The 23907-nt window shown below is 38.4% G+C and overlaps 1 protein-coding gene across 3 annotated transcripts in view; it reads left to right on the plus strand.

Moving 5' to 3' along the window:
• dennd5a (DENN/MADD domain containing 5A) overlaps window positions 1-23907 on the plus strand; it is a 124568-nt gene that overhangs the window by 80657 nt on the left and 20004 nt on the right. For all 3 annotated transcript variants that reach the window (XM_052028918.1, XM_052028916.1, XM_052028917.1), the window contains 4 exons: window positions 116-268; window positions 4313-4400; window positions 4881-4962; window positions 15270-15398. In XM_052028918.1, coding sequence (XP_051884878.1) covers window positions 116-268; window positions 4313-4400; window positions 4881-4962; window positions 15270-15398 — 452 coding nt within the window. The remainder of the gene's footprint in view (window positions 1-115; window positions 269-4312; window positions 4401-4880; window positions 4963-15269; window positions 15399-23907) is intronic.

Below are 23907 nucleotides of genomic sequence, written 5' to 3' on the forward strand. Positions count from 1 at the left end.
TTGCTCACAAGGCAATGAGAAGTTCTCACTTTTTTCCCCTAATTGTCCCATATTGTAACCTTGTCATTGTTTATTTTTGGATGTGATTATTGATCTGCAAATTTCTGTGTTGCAGACTAAGCGCATGTTGGTGGAGAAAATGGGGCGTGAAGCAGTAGAGTTGGGTCATGGTGAGGTGACACTCACAGGAGTGGAGGAGAATACATTAATTGCCAGCCTCTGTGACTTGTTAGAGAGAATATGGAGTCATGGACTACAGGTCAAACAAGTAAGTAACCAAAACATGGCAAGGAAATTTTTAAGTAATTAATTTTCTCTAAATAATTATTAATTAATGATAATTATTTAAATAATTAATTTTCTTTACATTCCATGTAAACTGATACATGGAATAGGACCGTGTATTATCCGTGTGGAATAATACACAGTCCTATTCCATGTGTCAGTTTACCTCTAAACAGGCCTAAACATTAATGAGGCCTGTTTAGAGGTAAACTGATACATGGAATAGGACCGGATTGTTTATGGAAATGTATGCAGACCTTGTGTGACATTGCTTATGGTGATTGAAAAGATGCATTGATTTGTACTAATAGTAGTTAGACTGTCTAGGAGCTAATTTAGGAATGCAGATTTACATTGGTTGAATAAGGAAATTCCATTTTTCTGTAATATGGAAGTTTGCAAATTTTATTGATGTTTTGAGTTGACTTCCATGGCCCTGTCCATTTTGCGGAAACCATAAATGAGCAAGGCATGTTATTCTTCCTTTACCTACGTGTTTAATTTTACTCCCTAGTGGTTATACAAGGGGAATGGACAGCAGACAATAAACAGGGTGCTCAGCTGGAGTTAAATGCATTGCGTTTCTTTGGGCATATTCTTCCTTTGCACTCTGAGCAATGATTTCTTTCCACTTTTAATCAGTGTACATGTAATGCATATGGAAAAGGATATACTTGACCACTGTTCATGATGCAGATCACTATTCATACTCTGTAGTTAGATGGATAGCAAGGAAGTTCTAGCATACAATGGTGTTGTAATGCATTAAAAACATTTTGCTGCTGTGACATTTCTTGCACAGAACATCTTTTTCTGATTTTTTTTACCCCACCACAATGGCTTGTTTTTAATTGCTGGTGCAGTGTCAATACTATGGCAAGGTCTAGTGGACACTTAATGTTGTACAGGAAAGTGCCTAAAAATGACTGGATTTTGAAAAGCTTTTGGATTTTCTGGCTCTGATGACAACATCAATTTTCTCTTTAACTGCAACTAATTTTCATTCACTCTCAAAACTGAAGAATTACTTTTTATACAACAGCTCTTTGGCTTCATTTTATATTGATCTACCCTTCTCAATACTTCCTCGGGTGCCTTTTAAAGTTTCCTTCCTCTGTGGACTGCACAAACAATGCTGGATCACTTGCATCATCTCATCCATTGGTGTTAATGAAAACAATCTAGAGATGATAACTACCTGATTGATAAATGGATTGTTACCTGAGCCACATGCAAGTTAAATGCTTATCACAATGAGCATTGGAGGGTTGGGGAGTGGGGAGGGAGGCAGGGGTTTTGCTTCATGGGGCACGTGCACCAGTCTTGGAGTAATAGAGTTCTGTTCTGTTGGTGCAGGCTTTATTTAAATATTAGAACCAATACCCTGGTAAATTGAATGTTAAATGATGGCCTAAAAGTACATCCCCTTAAGTGTTAATTGTCGAGGTGAATTGATTCTCGTTGTCCGTGATGCACAACATATAACTTGCAGGCCACATCTGGCCCGTGGGATTATTGTCTGGCCTGCCTCAGCACATAGTGAACTGTCTATGTCAGAACCCACTCCTGCCTGAATTCACTATTAGAAGGGGTGAGGGTTCAAGAATTCCTCCAGTTTATCTCTGCATTTTCTTAATGAACCTGAGCACAGTTACATGAGTTAGCTATTTATTAAACAGATTTTTTTCTTTTGTTGCTAATATCTCAAGCCAACCCATTTACCAATAATTTAAATTTTCCTTTTGCCTTCAAGGAATTTCAAAATAACCAGGCACAATATAGGATGTAAGGGGTGGACTTCAAACAAATAAGTTCAACATTCCAGAGCCCAGTGACAACCAAGTTTGGTCGTTCAATAATTCATTGTAAAAGAGGGTTAAAATAGAGCCGCACACATTAGAAAATGCAGGCCCTAGCCCAAAAATGCTTCAACAGCAAGTTATGCTGGGTCTCCAAGCTTCCTGGCTGCCAAAACTGTCAAAAGGTTTGTATGTAAATTCTGTCCTACACAAACATTGGAAATTTTTTTAAAAATGACATTAAAATATCATTACAAATTTTTATAATAAATTCAAACACTAAACTCTTAAATACTTCAAAATTAACTCAAATTTAAATTACCTGAATTTTGCCCATTTCCCTTGGACTTCATCTCCATTGAAACTTTGGCCCTCTGATCTAATTCAGGTTGTAAATCTGGCCGTCCCTTTCAAAAATGTTGCAGATCACTGTTCAGTGTGATGGTATTAAATCATGTCTTCAGTCTTCACAGCATATCAATTATCACAAAATCATCTGCAAAAGACTCTGTCCTATAAACTCAGGCATCTTGGATCAGAAGACTTGGACTTGGATTGAAAACTGATCCTAGTTAGCACGTCTTCAATGAAATTGACTAAAGTTAAGTGTGATGTGATATGTATTACAAAACCCTATTATGAACATGAAGACCTGTGAAAACTTTAGTGCCAATTGGATAAGTAGGTATGTTTTCAGTAATCAGCTAGAATTAATGCTCTCACTTGACACCCTTTACTTAAGTCTCTAGGATCTAAACAGATGCATAATGTGCTGTTGGTATTGCATACATCAACCATTCACCTGATCTATGAAATAAGTATTATTACAGAATGATACTCTCTTCTGTAATCAAGTTTTTCATTGTTTCCCTTGGCTTGCCAGTGGTGCTTGGCATGGGATGTTTTGAATCGTGTCTTGTTGAAATTCTCCTCCTCCATCTCTGACAACTGGAGAATGCTTGTACTTTAAGCAGTCCTTGGTCAGTGGTTTGAAGTTGAAGTGAGCATAATTTTGTACCACTAGATGGTGTTCTGCTAACATCCTCATGATCTGCGCACATACTGATGTTCATAAGCAGGTGGCCCTTCTGTCCAGCAGATGATAGATGTTTTATTGTGCTATCAATGAACTAATGGTGCAGCTAACTTTTGAAAATCACTGCTTTGGACCCAGAATTATGTTTTCCCTGTAATATGAAGCCTTGAAATCTTGGTTAAAATCTTGTGTAGCTCTTCACGTTGCACATTGTGCACCACCGTCCATTTAACTTCTTTAGGGTTGATTGGCTGTAATCTCTGATGTAAAATTTGTTTCTATTCTATAATTCTATTTGAAATTTGTGATAGTTGCCTGACTCAAGATTAAATGCTACACAGTATGAATTATCCTATCTATAGGGGCAAACCTCTGCCAATGAAAACTTCTTTTGCCTTTGATTCATCATGGATATTACTGTGCACAGGTGATTATTTTCCAAAAATTTCTTGTGAAATAATTAGTGCTCTGGTAATCATAACTCTCAAAGTTAATGTTCTTGTAGTGATTAGTAGTACTGCAGTAAAACAAACTTCTGCAGCATGACACCATTTTGTCTCTGCTTTCAGCTTCCACTGGCCCAACTACATGGAGTTGTGCTGTTAGAACCTTTGTCAATTTGCTTGTTCTGACTTTCTGGCAAGCTCGATTACAAGGGAATAATTTATTCCTTTCAGTGGCAATCGTTCTGTGACCAAGAACCAAAGAGAGTGCAAGAATGTAACCTGATGCCATTTTAATTGTATTTTAGTTGTTGAGCAACTATTTTGTAGTCCTTTTAAATGTACATCTAAACTGTGTCATTCCCTCTGTTGCCACTATCTGTTGAAATCTCTGAGAGGTCAAGACTATGTGCTAATATGTATTGATATTTTATCAACAAGCCACTGGCTACTCAAGCCAGGAGCAGCCGAATCCAGAGGGAGAATGTTCTTAGTTCCTTGAACAAGGTACACACAATTGAAAGAGCATCATGTGTATAATGTGATGGTGATACAGACAGCGCAAGTGTATAGGAAATGATTGCACCACATTGAATCCACCAGCACCGGTTTGTTCAAGTTATAGTCTTTTTGATCATATTTTTGAATCCTATTTTCCCCACCTACCTTTTTGGAAAGATGTCTTGTTGCATTAATTGCACTGTATGAATGCCACACATTACATTTGCCTACCCTATATTTTCTGATAGGGTAAATCAGCCCTCTGGTCTCATCTGTTACATTACCAAGAAAATAAGGAGAAAAAAGAAGCTTTGCTTGGAACCACCAGCAGCCCAGGTAGGGTGTTTTCAAATCATTGAATATATAGACATTTGCCCACAGTAAATTTCCAGTTAAAGTAGTCTATTGAACATTGTGGTGTAATTCAGGGTGACATATCTCTGGACGGATAAATTCAGATGGATCAAATGGTGTCCTTAACATTCTAAAAAGAGAGAGGTGAACAAATGTATCATTTGATATCATTTGTTTTCTCTGGCTAAGGATAACAGAATTCCTCAAACAAAAAACACATCTGTGAGCCAGCAAGCTTTTCAGGACAATCTGAGAGCTGATGTTCAGTTTTAGAAATAGAAGCTTTTTATTTCCAGACTCTTTATTTGATCAGGATCAAGTTCTCAAAGTGCCCTGTAACAATCACCACTCTCGTGATTGCAATAAATCAACATGGCTGACACGGATATAGGATGTGTGGTGCAGAAATGAAGCTGTAGATATGTTGAAGTTGCAATTAACTTATTTTCTTGTTATCCAAAGGATTCATCCAGGATCAAGACAGGAGGAAGCTTGATGGTTCTGGCATGTCTCCCTTAAAGATCTCGCTCATCCAGGATATGAGGTGCGTTCATTATCCTCACCTGCTGGGTTTACTATTTTCTTTAAATCCAAAAATTCTTTGGGATTAAGTTGGTCACACAACACAAACAGGCCCTTTGGCCCATCATGTCCATGCTGAACATTAGGTACCTATCCATACTAATCCCATTTTCCAGCACTTGACCCATAACTTCTATGCCCTGGAAATTCGAGTGCCTGTCCAGATGTCTTTCCTGCATGAACCATGTCTTCTGGTAAAAGTTTAATAACTTGTCTTGTCATAAACTATCATCTCTAACACTCCTTTACCACTCACCTGGTATGATGTGCCCAAGAAAGGGAGAAAAATAATTGAAGTCCTGGACCAATTTTTGGAGAAAAAAAATCTTATTAACCCGTAGACCAAGTAAACTGATGACCAGATCATTTTTATATCAAAGCTGCAAAGAAATAAGAAAGCTATACAATGCCATCTAATGGGCAGTTATGGTTAAAGGATTGAATTTGAGAAGCAGTTGCATTTCTTTTTGTATTTATTTGCTGTGCTGTATAATGCACAAAACCAAAGGTAACATATTGTTTTGTCATTTAAATTTGCCAATCCTTCTCTAGTCGAGTTTGTTTTGTTTATTATGTATTTGTGTCATATGTCTAAGTAGTTTCTGAAGATTTCATGAAATCATCATGTTATTGGCTCATTTAATCTTACAGTTGAGATTTTTAATTTTCCTGACAAGTCTCATGTAAAGTAATTCCTTGGTTTTTCCAGTTTTCTCCCGTTGGAAAGTTTTGGTTGAGAGATTGTGGTCCAAAGACTTTAGTACGGCCTTAGGCAGTGATTCATGCAGCGCTAATGAGATGCTGTAGTCTCAGTAGGTCCTTTCAGATGGATGTTAAACAGAGGGCCTATTTGCCCTATCAAGTGATGTTAAAGGTCTCATCACTTTGTCTAAATTGAATGGTGGTGATCTGGTCAATACTTAGTTTCAGCCTACACCTAATGTAGATTATCTGGTTATTTCACATCACTTTTTATGGGACCTGCTGTGTGCTAAATGTCTGTCGCATTTTCATATCACGTTTGACTGTCTTGGACTATGGTCTTGCCTATTTGAGGTGCCCTGAGGTTATGAAAGATATAATATAAATAAAAATCCCTCTTTTGGGAACACTTGGAAAGTTGCTGATTCATGCTGTAGAAAACCTCTACAGTTGTCCACACTTTGCTCAACTAGCTGTTCTTCATGTTTGAACCAAGATCATGAATACTGGTATAGAGCAGCTGAGCCCAGTCTTGGTTCTTGCTCCTTACACACTTAGAGTAGTAGTATTCCGAGGTGAAATCAGAAATGGAAATGCTCTTGCTGAATACAAACCCCATCCCTCCAATCTCACCACCATATGAACACTATCAAAGCGATTTTAATATGCCTGTACTACTGCCGCATGTTGGGGCACATCTCAGAGCAGGAGTCAAACTTGTGAATTCTTTCTTCTGTATTTGTCAGCAGCAGCCCTATATTATACATAAAGTGTGCATTATGCAATTGGAATGCGCATCCTTCTCCACCTTCTGTAGTATCTACAGGAGGTGCTGCCTCAAGAAGGCAACATCCATCATCAAAGATCCCCACCATCTGCGCCAAGCCATCTTTTCACAGCTATCATCGGGCAGGAGGTGCAGAAGCCTAAAGTCCCACACCACCGGGTTCAGGAACAGCTGCTTCCCTTCAACCATCCAGTTTTTGAACCAACTGGTAAAACCCCAATCACCACCACAGTTTAGCAACAAGATTACCACTCTGATCACTTTGCACTAAAATGGACATTTTTTTTGTTCTAGTTGTGTGTTTTTTCTTGTAAAAAATTGTGTATGATTTATGCTTTTCTTGTGAATGCTGCTTATATATGATGCCATGTGCCTGTGATGCTGCGACAAGTAAGTTTTTTTATTGCACCTGTGCATATGACAATAAACTCAATTTTGACTTTGAAATGTGCCCTCATCTTCTCTTCCAAACACATTTAACTGACAGCCTTCTCCATAAAAGTAAAAAGTGCACCAGGTTTATAGAAACTTCTTTTTGCATTCCTTGCTTAGGATCACTAATATTTCCATTTTTACAAGTACAACAATTTTTCTTGTATTCCTTCATAAAAGTATAGGCATTGCTGGCAAAGCAAGCTCTTTTATTGCCCATTCTCAATTGCCCTTGAAAGGATGAGGTTGAACTTCCTTCATTGGTGTAATCCTTGAAGTCCTAATTTTGCAGATTAGATGTCAGCTTTGTCTATGTTCTGGAATAGTTTGGCTAGAGCCACAGCAATTTCTAGAGCAGAAGTCTTCATTGTAGCCAGGATGGGGCTGCTGTCTGTAAGGAGTTTGTACGTTCTCTGTGTGTCTGTGTGGGTTTCCTCCAGGTGCTCCGGTTTTCTCCCACATTCCAAAGGCTTGCAGGTTAGGAGCTGTGGGCATGATGGGTTGGCAGCGAAAGTGTGGCGACACTTGCGGGCTGCCCCCAGAACATTCCACACAAATATGCATTTTACTGTGTGTTTCGATGTACATGTGACTAATAAAGTAATCTTAACTTAATTGGGGATCCTGAACGTTTGCTATATTCCATACGCTCAAGTCCCTAATGTCACTCAGAATGAATCCAGTTAGCTGAAAACTGGCATTTTGGATGGCGATTCCTCTGAGGAGATGGATCTGGGTCATCACTTTGGCACTTCTGGTGGTTGAGATTGTTTCAACTTTATCTTTTCCACTTGTTTGCAAAACTCCAGCATCATTCAGAATGATGATCTTCATAGTGTTCTTCCCAGTAGATGTTTATTCTTCTTGTCATGTAATTGCAGAGTTTGAATTGATCAGTTGATGGTGGGATCACTATTGCATATTCTGTTTCTACATTTAAACAGGGTAATTGTCCTATTTTGTATATATCCTGTTTTTGGTACATGTCTGGTGTGTTTTTCTAAATTCCTGGTGGAACCAGGGTGGATTCCTTGGTTTGATGGTAATGGTTGAATGAGGGATCTATTGGGCCTGAGGTTATAGATTATAGTGTAATGTAATTATGCTGCTGCTGACAGCCCACAGAACCTAACGGATATGTGATCTGTTGTATCTAATCTGAACCTATCCCACTGAGCACCATTTTGTCATGAAGATTATTTTATTAATTCCTACAGTAAATGTAGGTAGATTCTATAGTTGGCCTCATAATTAGCAACTATTTGAATGAAAGTCAGTGTATCACTTGGAATGATACTTAGCAACAAAATTATTCCCCTGTTATGCTCATGATATTGGGTTAAAGAGATATGCAACAGGTATTTTGATCTTATTCTGTGAGTGAAGAACATTGATTCAGCATTGCCAGTTAGGGAGATTCTGGTCTGTGTTACACTGACTCCAAATGATAACTTTTTGAGCACAGTCATAACCTGCAAGATAATTGTTACTTGTGCAGGTGACTAGTTGTGCTCAAGTACTTCACATGAATAGTATAACTCTAAAGATAATATAACATCAGCTGCAATGTTTTAAAAAAGTTTCATGGTGAAGAAGTGAAAATAATTGCACGCTGCTTACAAAAGCTGTATACAATGATACATCAAATTGATTGTATATGTTTGTAAAACAAACTAAATGCAAATAGTGTATGGATGGTAATTTTATGTATTAATGGAAAACTTCTGCGGAAGTTCCTTGAAATGATCTGCAATCGCAACACTATTACTAACAATTCATGGACATCACTCAGATATTTAAACTTCAAGCCTAAAACTATTTTACAACAGTGAGCATCCCACAAGATCCTCTGTCCCTGTGACAGGGTCAGATTTTACGACATAGCAAAAGCCATCAAGTGATGCATGAAATGAGTTTGTGTAAAGTCATTTTTAGACTCTGAAATTCACTTGCTGTGTTTGTTTGGTGGGCATTGTTGGCATTTCCACATGCTTGGCATTTGATTTCTGCACCACTGAAAGTGTAAACAATATCACAGTGTCCCCAAAACAGCCAGAGAGTTGGGTGCCATAATATGATGGTTTGTTTTATTTGAAATGTTCTGGATTGATTTTAAAATGAAAGCAAGGGAATTGTGAATATTCTATAAGGATGATGTTTTAAATTTTGCTTTTGAACAGATAACAGTAGTATGTTTTATTTAGCAAGATTGGAATTGGATTATTATTGTCACATGTACCGAGGTACAGTGGAAAAACTTGGCTTGCATACCATTCAGACAGATCAATTCATTACCACAGTGCATTGAGGTAGTACAAGGTAAAACAATAACAGACTGCAGAATAAAGTGTTACAGTTAGAGAGAAAGTGCAGTGCAGGAAGACAATAAGGTGCAAGGTCATAATGAGGTAGATTGTGAGGTCAAGAGTCCATCTTATCATATTAGGGAACCATTCAATAGTCTTATAACAGTGGGATAGAAGCTGTCCTTGAGCCTGGTGGTATGTGCTTTCAGGCTTTTATATCTTCTGCCCGATGGGAAGGGGGAGAAGAGAGGATGTCTGGGATGGATGGGCCTTTGATTATGCTGGCTGCTTAACCAAGGCAGTGAGAAGTATAGACAGTCCATGGAGGTTTCCATGATGTGCTGAGCTGTGTCCACAACTCTCTGCAGTTTCTTGCAGTCACAGGCAGAGTAGTTTCCATCCCAAGCCGTGATGCTTCTGGATAGGATGCTTTCTATGGTGCATTGATTAAAAATCGGTGAGGGTCAAAGGGGACATGCCAAATTTCTTTAGCCTCTTGAGGAAGTGGAGACACTGGTGAGTTTTCTTGGCCATGGCATCTATATGTTTGGACTAGGACAGGCTATTGCTGATGTTCACTCCTAGGAACTTGAAGCTCTCAACCTTCTGGACCTCAGCACTGTTAATGTAAACAGGAGCATTTGCACCACCCTCCTTCCTGAAGTCAATGACCAACTCTTTTGTTTTGCTGACATTGAAGGAAAAGTTGTTGTCATGACGCAATGTCACGAGGCTCTCTATCTCCTTCCTGTACTCCAACTTATCGTTATTTGAGATACAGTCCACTAAGTGGTATCATCTGCAAACTTGTAGATGAGTTTGCTTGGAATTATGGTACAGAAGGCGGAGCTGTAGTCAATAAATATTCTAACGTAGATGTCTTTACTGTCCAGATGCTCCAGAGATGAGTGTCGGTTAGGGAGATGACATCCGCCATAGACCTATTTAGGTGGTAGGTGAATTGCAGTGGGTTGAGGTTGTCTGGGAAGCTAGAGTTAATGCGTGCCATGACCAGCCTCTCGAAACACTTCATGATGGTGGATGTCAGAGCTACCGGGCGGTAGTCATTAAGGCACGTTACCTTGTTTTTCTTGGGTACCAGTATGATAATAGTCTTCGTAAAGCAGGTGGGAACCTCTGATTGAAGCAGGGAGAGGTTTAACATGTCTGCAAATGCCCCCACCAACTGATCTGCGCAGGATCTAAGGACTCGGCCAGATTTCACTACATACATGAATGATTAGGTCAAGCCTGCATTGAAGTTCCTCTGTCATTAAATAGGTTGTGTAACACAACCTGAAACACTTCAGCTCCTCCTGCATTAGTGAATTGCAGCTTGATTCCTTTGGATGTAGTTCATGTGCTCTACTATGTGCAGAGATGATTTTTTTTGCTTCACTTGTCTTGCAGCTGTCAGGTGCCAGTCACCAGTTAAATTATTCTGTCCACTGGGGACATCTACCCTGCAGAATCCTTTGTGTTCATCTTCACGACTGTTTTCTCTCTCCTGTCGATCATTTCAGAGTTATTTGGCTGATTTTCAAAAAACCCACAACTGCAGTCTTATTTAAGAATAAATGACAAAATTGCATGATGTTGCGTAAAATTTGAAATGAAAAATAATCTAAATTTATTTACACTGTGATGAAAGAATTGTACACAACAGGAGGAGGATGGGGGTCAGTCCGTTTGACGATGTGCCAACTTCAAGAAAGCACAATTTTAATGGGTTCCACTTCACTTCTATTTCCTCATAGCTGTGGATTTTCTTTTCCTTTTCAAGTAGTTCAGATGAGAGCGACTTACTGTGTGAAACAAAATTCTCCTTCTGGTTCTTTTGTCATTTATCTTGAAATTGCCTCAGTTTCTTGATGCTCCAGCCCATAGGAACGTTTCCTATCTATGCTATCAAAGCTTCTTTTAGTTTTGACCATCTCCTTTAAATTTCCCCTCAACCTCTTCTGCTATAAAGGAAATAAATGCACTTACTCTAGTGCAGCCATTTAAATGTTCATTCTGGGAATAATCCTCGTTGCTATCCTTTGCATCTTTTATAAGGCCTTTTTCTCCATCCTAAACTGTAGAGTGCAAAATTGGACACAATAATTAGCTGAGCATATCTTCCTTAAATTTTCACTCTATGCTTTGAAAGCTCAGGATCCTGCATGCAGTTTTAATAACCTTCTCAACTTGATGTGTTCAAAGATTTATGTATCACTAAGTCTCTAAGTATGCTTTTTTAAGAAAATGCAGTGAATTGCTACCTTTCACACAGTGTCATGTCATTGAAACAACTCAAATAAGTTAATATATGCTGTGCTTGTTATGCAGGCAGTTGCATTTCTTGTTCTAAAAAGAGAAACTATTCCATGGGGCAGCTAACACATAATGAAAGAGAAACAGAGTTAATGGACCATACTGTACTGAGTGGGGCCCACTGTCTGCACTTGCCTCACTGCCCTGACCTCGCTTGATGTGGATCTGTCTGACTGAGGCTACCTTGGTGCCAAGTGGCAAGAACTTGTGTAGTACATAGCGCTTAAGCAATATAATTGAGATAAGTGGATACACCAGAACAAACCACAAAATTCATCTGGAAATGTTTCACAAACTGTAAAGTTATGCTTCCTGGTTTGTTGTCCATCAAAGCTGTCAGTTTCTTTTTTTGCAGTGTTTCTGCATCATTGTGCAGGATCTGAGTGCAGAAACCCTGAAATTCCGGCAATCACACCACTGGATGCCATGTGGAGTCCAACAGTGGACCACTACAATGAAATCACCAGTGAGGCTCAACCAGAAAGATCACTATGCCTGCATTTATGTGAGAGCCAAAATTTACAGGCACTTGCATGGATAAATGCTGAGAGCTCCACATGAAAGGCAAAACCCAGCAAAATTCAGCTTCATTTTTCTGTTCATTGACCATTCATTGGAACTCATTGAACTGAAAAGTTAATTCCATTTTGCTCTCTAGAGATGCTCTGTGGTCTACTGAGCATTTCCATCATTTTCTATTGTATTTATGACTTCCAGTATTCATGGTATTTTGCTCTTATATTTATTGTTATGGATGTTTCTCAGTTTATGAAGTTCCAGGAGAACTTCTGCTCAGTGAAAATTTTGTATATCTAAAATGTGTTTCCCTTGCAATAAAAATTCTGGTTGCATTCTGGCGCTTAAGAATCTTGGTGAAAATATCTTAAGTAATTAAAAAGACATCAACACAAGTATCTGAAATAATGAAATGTAATTTTACTAAATAAATCTTGCATTAAGATAATAGAAGCATGCACAATGTATCCCATCAGGGTACTCATCAGGTGAAATATACAAGATCCTGAGGGGATTTTGACAGGATCGACACATTCTCATGTGGGAAAGGAGTGCATGTATCAACATATGATTTGAGAGTCTTTGGAAATGTTTTCTTCAAAGATTGGTGGAAGCAGAATCATCTTTGAGGCAGATTCTTGATAAGGAAAAGAGGTGAAAGATTACTGCAAGTAGGCAGGAATGCAGAATTGAGGTTGCAGTCAAATCAGCCGTGACCTTATTAAATGGTTGAGGGCCAAATGGTCTACTCCGCTCCTAATTCATGTGCAAGATGCAAGTGATGGTGGTGGTTTTGTAAATTAAGGTCACAGTGGAGGAGTTGAGAGATAAGTTGTGACTCTTATTTGAATGATTGTTATACTGAGCTTGATGGCACTGGTGATGTTGTTTGCCTTTTGCATATTCTTGTGCAACAAAGCGACTATTTTTTGTCTCTAAGTTTGAGCAATGAGTTTCTTTAGGTTATTTTAACAGTGGACAATGATCCTGATCTAAATTGCACTTAGTGTTACAAGTGACAAGTTGTCCATGATTGAGACTGTAAAATCCTGAGCTTTAGCCAACAATCCTTGTTGAAGATTCCATCTGAATGTTATCAGGCTTGCTTGTACTATTCTCACAGTTAAGTAGCTTGCTAACATTTACTGTTTTGGTTTAGTAAGGAAACAACAGCTTTGAGAGATGAAGGAAGAAATTTTAGAGAATAAAAGCATTTTCACGTTACCGACATTTGATGGCTCAGTTTTATTGGTTTTTGGTTTGCTCTGACACCATTTCAATATCTTAATCTTGGTACAAGTCTGACAGTGAAGAGAAGAAAGTGCATTAAGAGGAAAGAAATACAATTACCTTGGAGATTTTCCATTATTTCCAACCTAGTTAACATTAACCCTGCAGAGATATAAATAATGAATAGCCAAATCCATTTGGATAAAGGCTTTCCATTCCAGGTCCCTCCTGCTGCTCGGCAATCATTTCCCATTTGTGGAAAATTTGAACTGTTGGTTTTTTCCAATGTCCGTCAGTTGACCTGCATTTCATCTCTTTCCCTTACTGGTTAACTTGTGGATTCTTTCAATATGGGTTTTCTTTGAGAGGGGCAGGATAAGTAAACAAAGAAGTACAGGCTAAAGAAGGAATTAAGCTTCTAGTACAAGATGATGGAAAAGCAAACTATTTTCTCTAAATGTAAACGTGGTGAGTAGCATACCACAAGCATTCATGTATAAGTAAATGATCTTGAATGCGAAAAACTGAGGAAATGATATTAAAGATTGTTGCATTTAAAAATTGGGGGCATTTGGCACATTGTGACAATGATAAGCAAACCCTCCAAGAAGATATAGAAAGATTAACAGAATGGACAGAAAGATGCACTTTCATATAGCATTGGAATTTGGAAATAATAAGAATAGTTAATGTTTAGCAGCCACCAAGATTGTTCCAAGGGAAATTGCTGCTGGAAATTAAATTTAAATTCATTTAGGTTTTGCAATAAATAGTCAAATGGAGTCGTCTAGACAATAGAGCTGCTAGACTTGTAAAAGAAGGTGGTAAGATAAAATATGAGACCAGAGTTGTAGAATTTTTTAATGTATCCCTATTGTTTTAAAAACTACGTAAGAAGTTCAGTATGTATTCACTCTGATGTTGCAGGAACCATGAGTTCCAGTTATAATGTGATCCGAAAAGATTTAATGCATGATCAGATAAAAATGCATGAGATTGACAAAGTTTGTGATTGATGCACTGATCACTGAGGAATGTACTGCAGTTTGCAGTGCAAATCATTTAACGATCAACAGAGCTAAAATAAATGATAAGCAAAATCTGCAGATGTTGGAAATCTGAAATAAAAAACTAAATGCTGGAAATACTTGGATGAGGTAGCATTTGTGGAGAGAGAATCAGTTGCTTCTGATGAAAGTTCATCGACTTTGGATGTTAACTGTTTATCTTTCTAAAAAATTGCCTGACCCGAGTATTTCCAGCACTTTGTTTTAAATTCAAAAGAAAGTTTGATAACTCTTTTTGCAAAAATAGTACTGTAGATGGGTTTTCACAATAGTGTAAATGTTCATGTCTGTAACTAATTGTACTTTTGAATTGCTCTGTTGATCAGTGCTGACGGCAAGAATGAGATGGGACTGAATGAAATGAAATCACTATGGAGCTGTTAGTTAATGAAATTAAAAGTGTCAGATATTATAAGTTATTGGTGCTAATTTACAATTTATCCACTATAATGGGGAAAAGCGAGCCCCATGCCACAATTTCCAAATGCATAGGAGGAGCCAATTTAACACCTTGTGTCTAAAATGATGAACTCATGTCTTGTAATTGTCTCAGAGAATTTGATAATTTGTTGAATTCTTTAAAACTAGAATCTTTACATTAAAACAGATTTGTAATTTATCAGGAATTACAATGCCTTCAATTAGTTTGTTGCCTTTATTTGCAATTGCTGCAGAGGCTTCAAAGTCAACTTTTTTAAAGTTGCCGTATTTTTTTTTAAGTTGCCATGTTTTTTTTGTACATTGCAGGAGTTGTTTTTATTTATCAGCAGCCCCTCTCCCCAGAAATTGCTCTCTTTTGTAGAATCTACAATAAGAGTTCCTGCCAGAACACCTAGAGATCACAAAATTGGGCCATTGTGTCAAATTGGGATGGAATGGGTTACCTTATTGTCTGAACTTGTTTCTATTACAGGCATATACAGAATATTGGTGAGATCAAAACTGATGTGGGCAAAGCCCGAGCTTGGGTGAGACTTTCTATGGAGAAGAAACTGCTGTCCAGACATCTCAAGCAGCTGCTTTCAGACCATGAGTTAACAAAGTAAGTAATACAGTGTACTATAACTGCAGTTTACAATCTATCCACAAGATTTGAATGGTAATGGGGAATTTAAACTCCAATATTTTTTGCAGCCAAGTTTACAATTTCAATTAAAAAAAATCTCTCAAAATAGCTTTGACTAAATCCTCAGCTAATATTTTTGATCCCACAATGGGAATTGTGAGAATTGCATAAAAATTAAATAGTCCTTGAATTAATAGCTGAGCTGAAGACCTGGTTAACAAAATGGGCAGGCATGGTAGTGTGGTGGTTAGCGTAACGCTATTACAGCGCCAGCGACATGGGTTCAATTCCGGCTGCTGAGGAGTTTGTACATTCTCCCTGTGTCTGCGTGGGTTTCCTCCGGGTGCTCCGGTTTCCTCCCACATTCCAAAGGCGTATGGGTTAGGAAGTTGTGGGCATGCTATGTTGGCACCAGAAGCGTGGCGACACTTGCAGGCTGCCCCCAGAACACTCTAGGCAAAAGATGCATTTCACTGTGTGTTTCGATGTACACGTGACTAATAAAGATGTATTGTCTTGAATCTGGTTAAACCCCACTATTCTCTAACTTGGGAAGGATGAGGGTGGTGATGTTATATTTTGTATGCCAGGGTAAGAAGTGTACCAGTAATGATTTTATTCAATCCAGTATAAACTGGAAATGTCCAGATGGTTATAAGTGGCTAAGCTTCCAGCAATGTTACAGATAGGCAATCTGGCCTTGTTATACAGATTCATTGATGCTAAGCTTGGCCAATTGCATGTGTGCACATTTTCCAAACCCCCAATTTCCTAATCAACAGTCCGTGATTTCTATGTAAAGTATGGGTTTGCCAGCTGGTCGTAACTGATTGAAATGCTGAAACAACGGTTGGTGAACTATGAGCAATGGTTGTGCTGCCCTTTCAAAGTCCAACACAGTATTGCAGATTACATACCATGGTCGCAATCAGTTGTTTTTATAAAGATCAATACCTGAATGTGACCAGATTGCAGTCGGACCTCCAAGTGGGAGAACATTCCAATGCAACTCATGACTCCGCAAACATGAACAGAAGGAAAGCCACGTTGTTTTGGATTTCTTACAACAAGCCCTTCAGAAGCCTTCAAATACAAGATATTGGTAGCTTGGAATTAATTTGAGTAGTTGTGATATATCACATATTACGATACTTGGTTTGATTGTGGTCCTCATGGTTCAGGGTATGTTTTGCACTTGTCCCTGCGCTCCCCAAGTCCCAGCATGAGCCAGAAATCCTGCTCCTTTCCTGGGAGTTACTCAGTCAGAGGTCTTGTGCCACTCAGCAGTTCAGGAGTGCTGGAAAATCTCAGCGGAGCCTGGACTGCTAGCAGCAGAGGTCACCCACTGATGCAGAGACTGGGAAGTTCCTAGTTTCTGGCTATGTGGGGAAGGACTGACAGATGCTCAGAAGGTTGCCAGTTCAGCAATCAATGATAGGTTCCACTCATCTGGTCACCTTCTGACTGAAAAGAAGTTGCATGCCTACGGTTACAACAGGAGTAGTCGATCAGCAGGTCAGATATTCCAGCCCCAAGGAATTGAGCTACTTAGACAATGTTGGAGCTGATGGTCAAACAAGGTCAAAGAGGTGGATATAAAGAAATGTCCTGAAAGAGGAAACGGAATTGTGAAGAGGTTTAGAGAGCCAATCCTAGAGCTTTAAGACCTTGGCCACTCCAGTTGTGAAGTGATTTAAGTTCAAAGATGCTGAAGAGACCTAAGAGAAGGAAAGATATCTCAGAGGGTTGCAAGGCTGGAGGAGATTAAAGCACTAGGGAGAGGCAAGGCCCATTGAAGGATATGTAAACGAGGATGAGAAAATCAAGCTAGTGTTCAACCAGGAGCCAGAACATTGGCAAACACTGGTGAAGCAGAGTTTTGGATGACCTTCTAGGGGCATTTGGAATGGTCTTTTAGTGATAGAAAAAAGAGTGAGGGTTTCAGGAGCCTCTAAGCTAAAGTATGGAGGAATTGAGCTTGTTTTGAAAGTGGAAGTAGGTGGCCTTGTACCTGACATGGATATGAAGCCTGAAACTCTGCTGAACTCAACAGACAGTGTAAAATGTTACAGAAAGCATCTTTGTTTTGAACATTGGGGTGATGATTGCAGATTTGAGAGAGGGTCAGTATTCAAGGAGACGGGCTATTAGAATTAGGATGAAGGATGGGGGGCGATGGGGATGAGGCATAAAGGAGAAGAGGGAAATATCAGGACAGCAGACTGGATGGTCTGTCTTAATGACCAAGAAATCTGGTGGCAGGGGTCCAGGAGGCAGGAGATGAGGGCTTAAGAAAGAGGATTACGAAGGTTAGATTTAAGAAGATCATACTGAGATAGATATATGGGCCTTGGAGGTAGTTCGGTGTAGAATGATACCTGGATTCCAAGGATTAAATTGTGATGAGAGATAAAAGAAATGGAGACTGGAATTTAGAAGTTTAGGAGGGTGATTGATGAAGTGCTCTGATTGTTTCTCCCTGTCCCCTTTTTCCATGGTTGGGCTGTCCATGTTTGGGGGTTACAATCAAAAGATTAGAGCCAAGTCATTCAGCTGTGAAGTTAAGAATTGTTTCTACACACAGGGTAGTGGAATTTTGCAACTCTCTTTAATAACTGGCAATTGTTGTTAGGTTGATTGTTAATTTTAAATGGGAGGTTACTAGTAACCAGAAATCTTGAGGAAGGGGAAGAAAAGAGGTTTTCATTCCCAGAAAGCTACTAATAGAATGTCACTGTGCTAGGATTGTGTTTCTCTAAGCTCGCCAAGCAAGCTGGCATTCTGTGATGTTGAACCTTGTTTTCTTGAATTAATCTAGTTGGTTTGCTTGTCGGAATACATCAATACTTTTAAATCCACTTGACAGGAGGAATTGTTGGTCTGTCTATTGCAAAATATTATTGTAAAGCAAATCATATCAACTTGGCTATTAAAACCTAAATTGCAGGAGTTGGAGTGGGTTAAAACAGTGTTTACGTTAGCAAAAGTGTGGGAATTGGCCAGGGGAAGGCCTGCAGAATAGAAAAATACCACACATGCATGTCTAAGTCTGTTCTGTTGGGCAAGCACAGACACTTTTTGCCGTTCATAATTGGATGAAAAAGCTGCTGGGAAATTCATTCCCATAGCTCTGGTTTGTATTTGGTGCTACAAAATAATGGTAGGGTTAAGAATTAATATTGATCACATTAAAAGTAAACTGATTTTTATCAGTCAACATTTGAAATAATAACACAAGCATCCGAAATTAATACATCACAAAATTTCAGATCTGGATCTTGTATGGATTTTGTTTACAGTCTATATGCAAACTTAACCTCAGTTTTCCCCTGGCAACAATGCAATGATTTTTCTTTATTGGTGGCTTTCTCTGGCATGTTGCCATTATCACACACTGAACACTTGTTTGTCAATTCATTGCACTATCTTGCCCTTTTCATCCCGTTGCTATCCTGATGGCTGGTCATCTACTTACTTTCTTGCATGACTAGCTTTCTCTGTTGAGTAAACACCCACAGGAATGTGCAGAATGAGTCTTTAGCATCCCTTGATTTAGTGCAAGCAGTGAAAGACATTCACCAAACATATGACCATTCTAGATACAGGAAGTCTCCATTGCATTCCATGTCAATGACATAACAGATGACAGGCTTGTGTCTCTATACATTTTTGATTTAATTCCTTAGCCTGATTGAGAATTGAACCTTAAGAAACACTTCAACTATATGCCACACAATCCTGGTTCTTTCCATTTACCTGTCTCTCACTACTTGAGATTTACCTCTCACCAATAAGTTCAACTTTTTGCTGTTTGATGATAGCTCAGCTGCCATAAGATGAAAATGGCCAATAATATCATTCAAGTTTTAAATTGCCCTATTACTGTATTAAATCAGCCAACAAGTAAACTAAATTGAACAGTTTCTATTGCACAGCTGAAATAAAAATTAATGGTTGAATATATTAATATAAATAAATAATTCAGTGTTGAATTTTTACACACCACTGCTTTTTATTTAAAAAAATCCCTCATTAATCAGTTTAAAACTGGAAAATTTGATTTTGCAGCATGTGTTTATTTGGTGGCTATGGGTGATGAAATTGTGAACCATGATTGCACGTTGTTATAGTGTTGATCCATTTGTAGTTCTTGCCCTCCAGAAGCAAGAAGAACAGTACAGTTGTGTCAGCTATCAGTTTGGAATGCTGATTTGATGCAGAAAATGCTGGAGATGTTCAGCAGTTCAGACAGCATCTGTGGAGTGTGAAGCAAAGTTAACCTCTTGAATTAATGATCCTTCATCTAAACATGAAAAGTGAGAAAACAATTCTGTTTCAATTTGCAGAGAGAGGGAGGGTTGGAGAGAACAAAGGGACTGTCTGTGATAGGGTGGAGATGAGCGTTGTCCAGGTGTCGCAATCGTTTTTGATGCTATCAAGTTGATCATATCTGATCTGTTGGAAGGATATAAGGAGAGGGAGATGGAAAAGAGCAGCTGGAAAGACAAAGAAAAGAAACATCAGCAATATGCTGGAACTGAGATGCAGAACATGAGTTGCTGGAAATACTGAAATGCTGGAAATGTTCGCCTGATTCTGTAGCATCTGTAGGGAGGGATAAACTGAGTTAACATTACAGGTGGATGGTCTTGCATTAGAATTGGCCAATCCTGACACGAGAAGGGAAGTCCGGTTATCTTAAATCTTTTAATTTACTATCGAGCCTTGTGGGCTGCAAAATGCATAGATGGAAGATGATATGTTGTTACTTGAGCTTAAATAAAGTCCAATTGTAACAGTGTAGGAGGGCAAAAATGGAGACCTCTGAGTAGGGGAGGGATGGAGAATTAAAAGTACAGGCATTAGGGTCACCCATTGGGGCTACTTGTATACTGTCACCTCACCACGTGCAAATCCTACATCTGAACACGCATATCTCTTAATTTTGTTTTTCGCTACCACAGACACAAGGTGACAATCAGAGGTATTTAGAAACAATGGGAAAACATTTAAAATTATTAATAAAATTATAAGTATAAAAAAATTACTTAATTCACAAATGTTAATTAAAAGCTTCCATACTAATAAAAACAAAGTGAGGCAATAAAACTTACCACCTCAATAAAGGTTGGCATTGCCATTCACACTATATGCACCAGCTATAACTGGTGTAAGTCTGAGGTGTCACGAACCAGCAACAAAAGAAACACACTGAGCATGATTTAGTGTTAAAAACTATTTTATTAATCACTACTTATGATAATACGTAAAATAAAAGTTAAAATGTTAGTATGTTAGAATTCAAAAATGTTAAACCTCGAACGTTAACCCCAAACTAAACTCGTCGTGTGTGTGTGTGACAAAGTCCAAAACTCCCAGTTCCTGAATGGTTCTTAAAGTTCAGTTCCGCAAGCCATAAGGTGAAACATGAGCAAGGGCTTCTTCAACAAACACCGTTGTCTGAAGATAAGATGTAGATGTAGAAAAACATAGAGAGAGTACATACGAAAACCAAATGTTCCACGATGGAACCCAAACGACACTTCAGTGTTTACTCGGTAGTGACTTCCTCACCCCGAAAAGCATCCGAACCGTGGTCGTCCACATACAAATACCTGTTTCCTTCTACAGGTCAGCAACAAAGTGAACTCCACCGGATTACTTCCAACTTCCATACATGGATTTCAGTGGCAAACACAGTTATTGTTTCTCATCCATCGATAGAGAAAACAAGCAGGCTGGTGTCTCTCTCCCTTCTCTCTCTCTCTTTCTTCTTCTTCTTCTTCTTCAACAACGTCATTACGTCCTTTATCTTCTATTGACGTAAGCACGCCCCACACACACATACACACACACTCTCTATCTTAAAGGGACTTTCACTGAGTCCATAACAGAGGAGCCAAATACAAAGTGCATCTGCCCTCTCAGGTCAGGACTTTAAGCTGTGTTCTTAATGATTAGTCCAGGGGCAGAACGTGAAGGCTACTTCTGACCTCCAGTGCATTCTGTATCTCTATGCTGCTGTGCTCGAGGGTGGAAATTCAGTACGTCAGCTGCCGATATCATGTAGCCAGATGACTGTGGTACTTTTACAATTAACTTTCCAAGGCAATTGATTTCAAGGAGGTGTTAAATAGAAGAAAATCTTATCCTTATGTAGCATCTTCTGTCTTCAAGGTGTCAGTTTTTTACAGCAAATGAATCACTGTTACTTAGGCAAATATTGCAGTTCATTCATGCAAACAGATAAATGTGTGAATTTTTGTTTTGATAATGACAGTATTTGAAAAATAAATGTGAGCCATGATATCAGAACTGTTCCTTTTCAAATCTTTTGCTTCCAATGAAGCATATTCAAAATATTCAGCAATGAAGATGATGCAGTGCTTTCTAAACACTTATGAATATATTGAAATGGTAAATCTTAAATACACAACCATATGATGCAGCTGAGACAAGCTATTCATAGAAACATGAGTGCATTTTTTTATCAAGTGCAAAAGAAAAAAATATTGGGGATAGGATTAAAAATTGTAAAGAAACAAATGTGGTAATAGATTGCAGTGAAGTCTGTTGTCCAAACTGAATAGTGACACAGTATTCTGCCTAGACATTAAGCCCTTCCAGACTACAGCGACAGCTACTCAGTCATCAATAATTGCTTCCACTTGGGCTTTATTAATGCTCATTCTTTTGTAGTGATCTAAAATGATAAGACCTTACAGCATCAGTTTACAAGTAAACAAGTTCAGAATCTTAAACATTTGCTTTTATTGGTATTGGCTTATTATTGTCACTTGTACCGAGGTACAGTGAAAAGCTTGTCTTACAAACCGATTGTAGAATTCATTACACAGTGCAGTTACATTGGGTTAGTACAGAGTGCATTGAAGTAGTACAGGTAAAAACAATAACAGTACAGAGTAAAGTGTTGCAGCTACAGAGAAAGTGCAGTGCAATAAGGTGCAAGGTCACAACATGATACATCATGAGGACGTAGTCCATCTTATTGTATAAGGGAACCGTTCAATAGTCTTATCACAGTGGGGTAGAAGCTGTTCTTAAGTCTGGTGGTACGTGCCCTCAGGCTCCTGTATCTTCTACCCAATGGAAGAGGAGAGAAGAGAATGTCTTGGGTGGGTGGGGTCTTTGTCTTTACCTCTCGTTGTCTTGATGAAGCAGCCAGCATAATTGGAATCCAAGGAGGGGAGGCTGGTGTCCGTGATGCGCTGGGCTGTGTCCTCAACTCTCTGCAGAGTTCTTTCCATGTAATCTGTATTAATTTGAACATTTGCTTAACATTTTATTTGTTTAATATTGAACAATACTGCATCTCTTCTGGAAATGGAATTGATTTATTCTTCAATCAGAATGATTTTTGATTTTTCTAAGTTGTCATGTACCATGTTGATGTTGGCATTTTGCGATGTCTTTAAGTTAAAGCTTTTGAAAGCAGTATTTGTGCCTGGAATTTATGAAAAACTGGCAAAGCACCATTAATTAGATACTTTAATATATGATAGGAGCTCTGCATGAATTACCACAGTTCATGTATAAGTACTCCTGGATATGATTTACTGTCATAATCATTTGTGAATCATCGGAATATCTTTTTCTTTCAGCTTTTTATTTTCTGGTTCTTTGTTTTGAACAATAATTCAAAATTAAAAATAAACATTTAAGTACATAGTGGTTCCTTTTGTTTCCTGAATTGGCTTTAGATGTTATAATGGGTACAGCCCGATTAGCTCCAATCATTTTGAATAATCCATGATTCAAGCTTCTTCATTTTATTTATTCATTGTGTGCAGAGGTTGAAAGGAACTGGGTCATGCCTGTATTGTTAACTTGCTCATTGTTATGTTAGGCTGGGTGGTAAAGGACAAGGAAGAAAAACCCTTTTGGAATGTGCATAAAACATTATTGTGGTTGGAAATGAAAATTGAAATTTCAGTCACATTGTTGCTGCCTTTAGTCTTTAGTTCTACCAAGCAGCAGAATGTACAAGTGACAGTATCTATGATGAAGAACGTTATCTTTGAATATTTTTATTAAAGGGCACACACATCCCCACATTTTTCTTTGCCCTTCTTCTTTCTTTTCTGCCCTTTCATTCATCCTCTCTGGAAAACTTTGACAGAGGAATATACAAATGCAAACAGCCACTTTGAGCTACTTCCAATCAATTATTTTTTGTAAGCAAATTTGGTCAGTGAATGTTTGTTGCTATTTGGATTTTACTTAGTTGCAATTTATGCATCGGCAAGATAAAACAGTTTCAATTTTTGTTTCTTTTGATTTAAAGATGAATTTTGCCTACTGCCCAGATATTTGTTCCTTAATGTAGCATTTTATACACCAATATCTGCCACTATTGTGACAGCTGTGTAGACAAAATTAACTTCTTTTGTACTCAAAATAAGTATATAACAATTGCATGGTTGTGTCATTTTGATAATTGCAATATATACTAAAACATCTACAG

This window comes from Pristis pectinata, chromosome 14 (assembly GCF_009764475.1).
Source record: "Pristis pectinata isolate sPriPec2 chromosome 14, sPriPec2.1.pri, whole genome shotgun sequence".
Lineage (NCBI taxonomy): Eukaryota > Metazoa > Chordata > Chondrichthyes > Rhinopristiformes > Pristidae > Pristis > Pristis pectinata.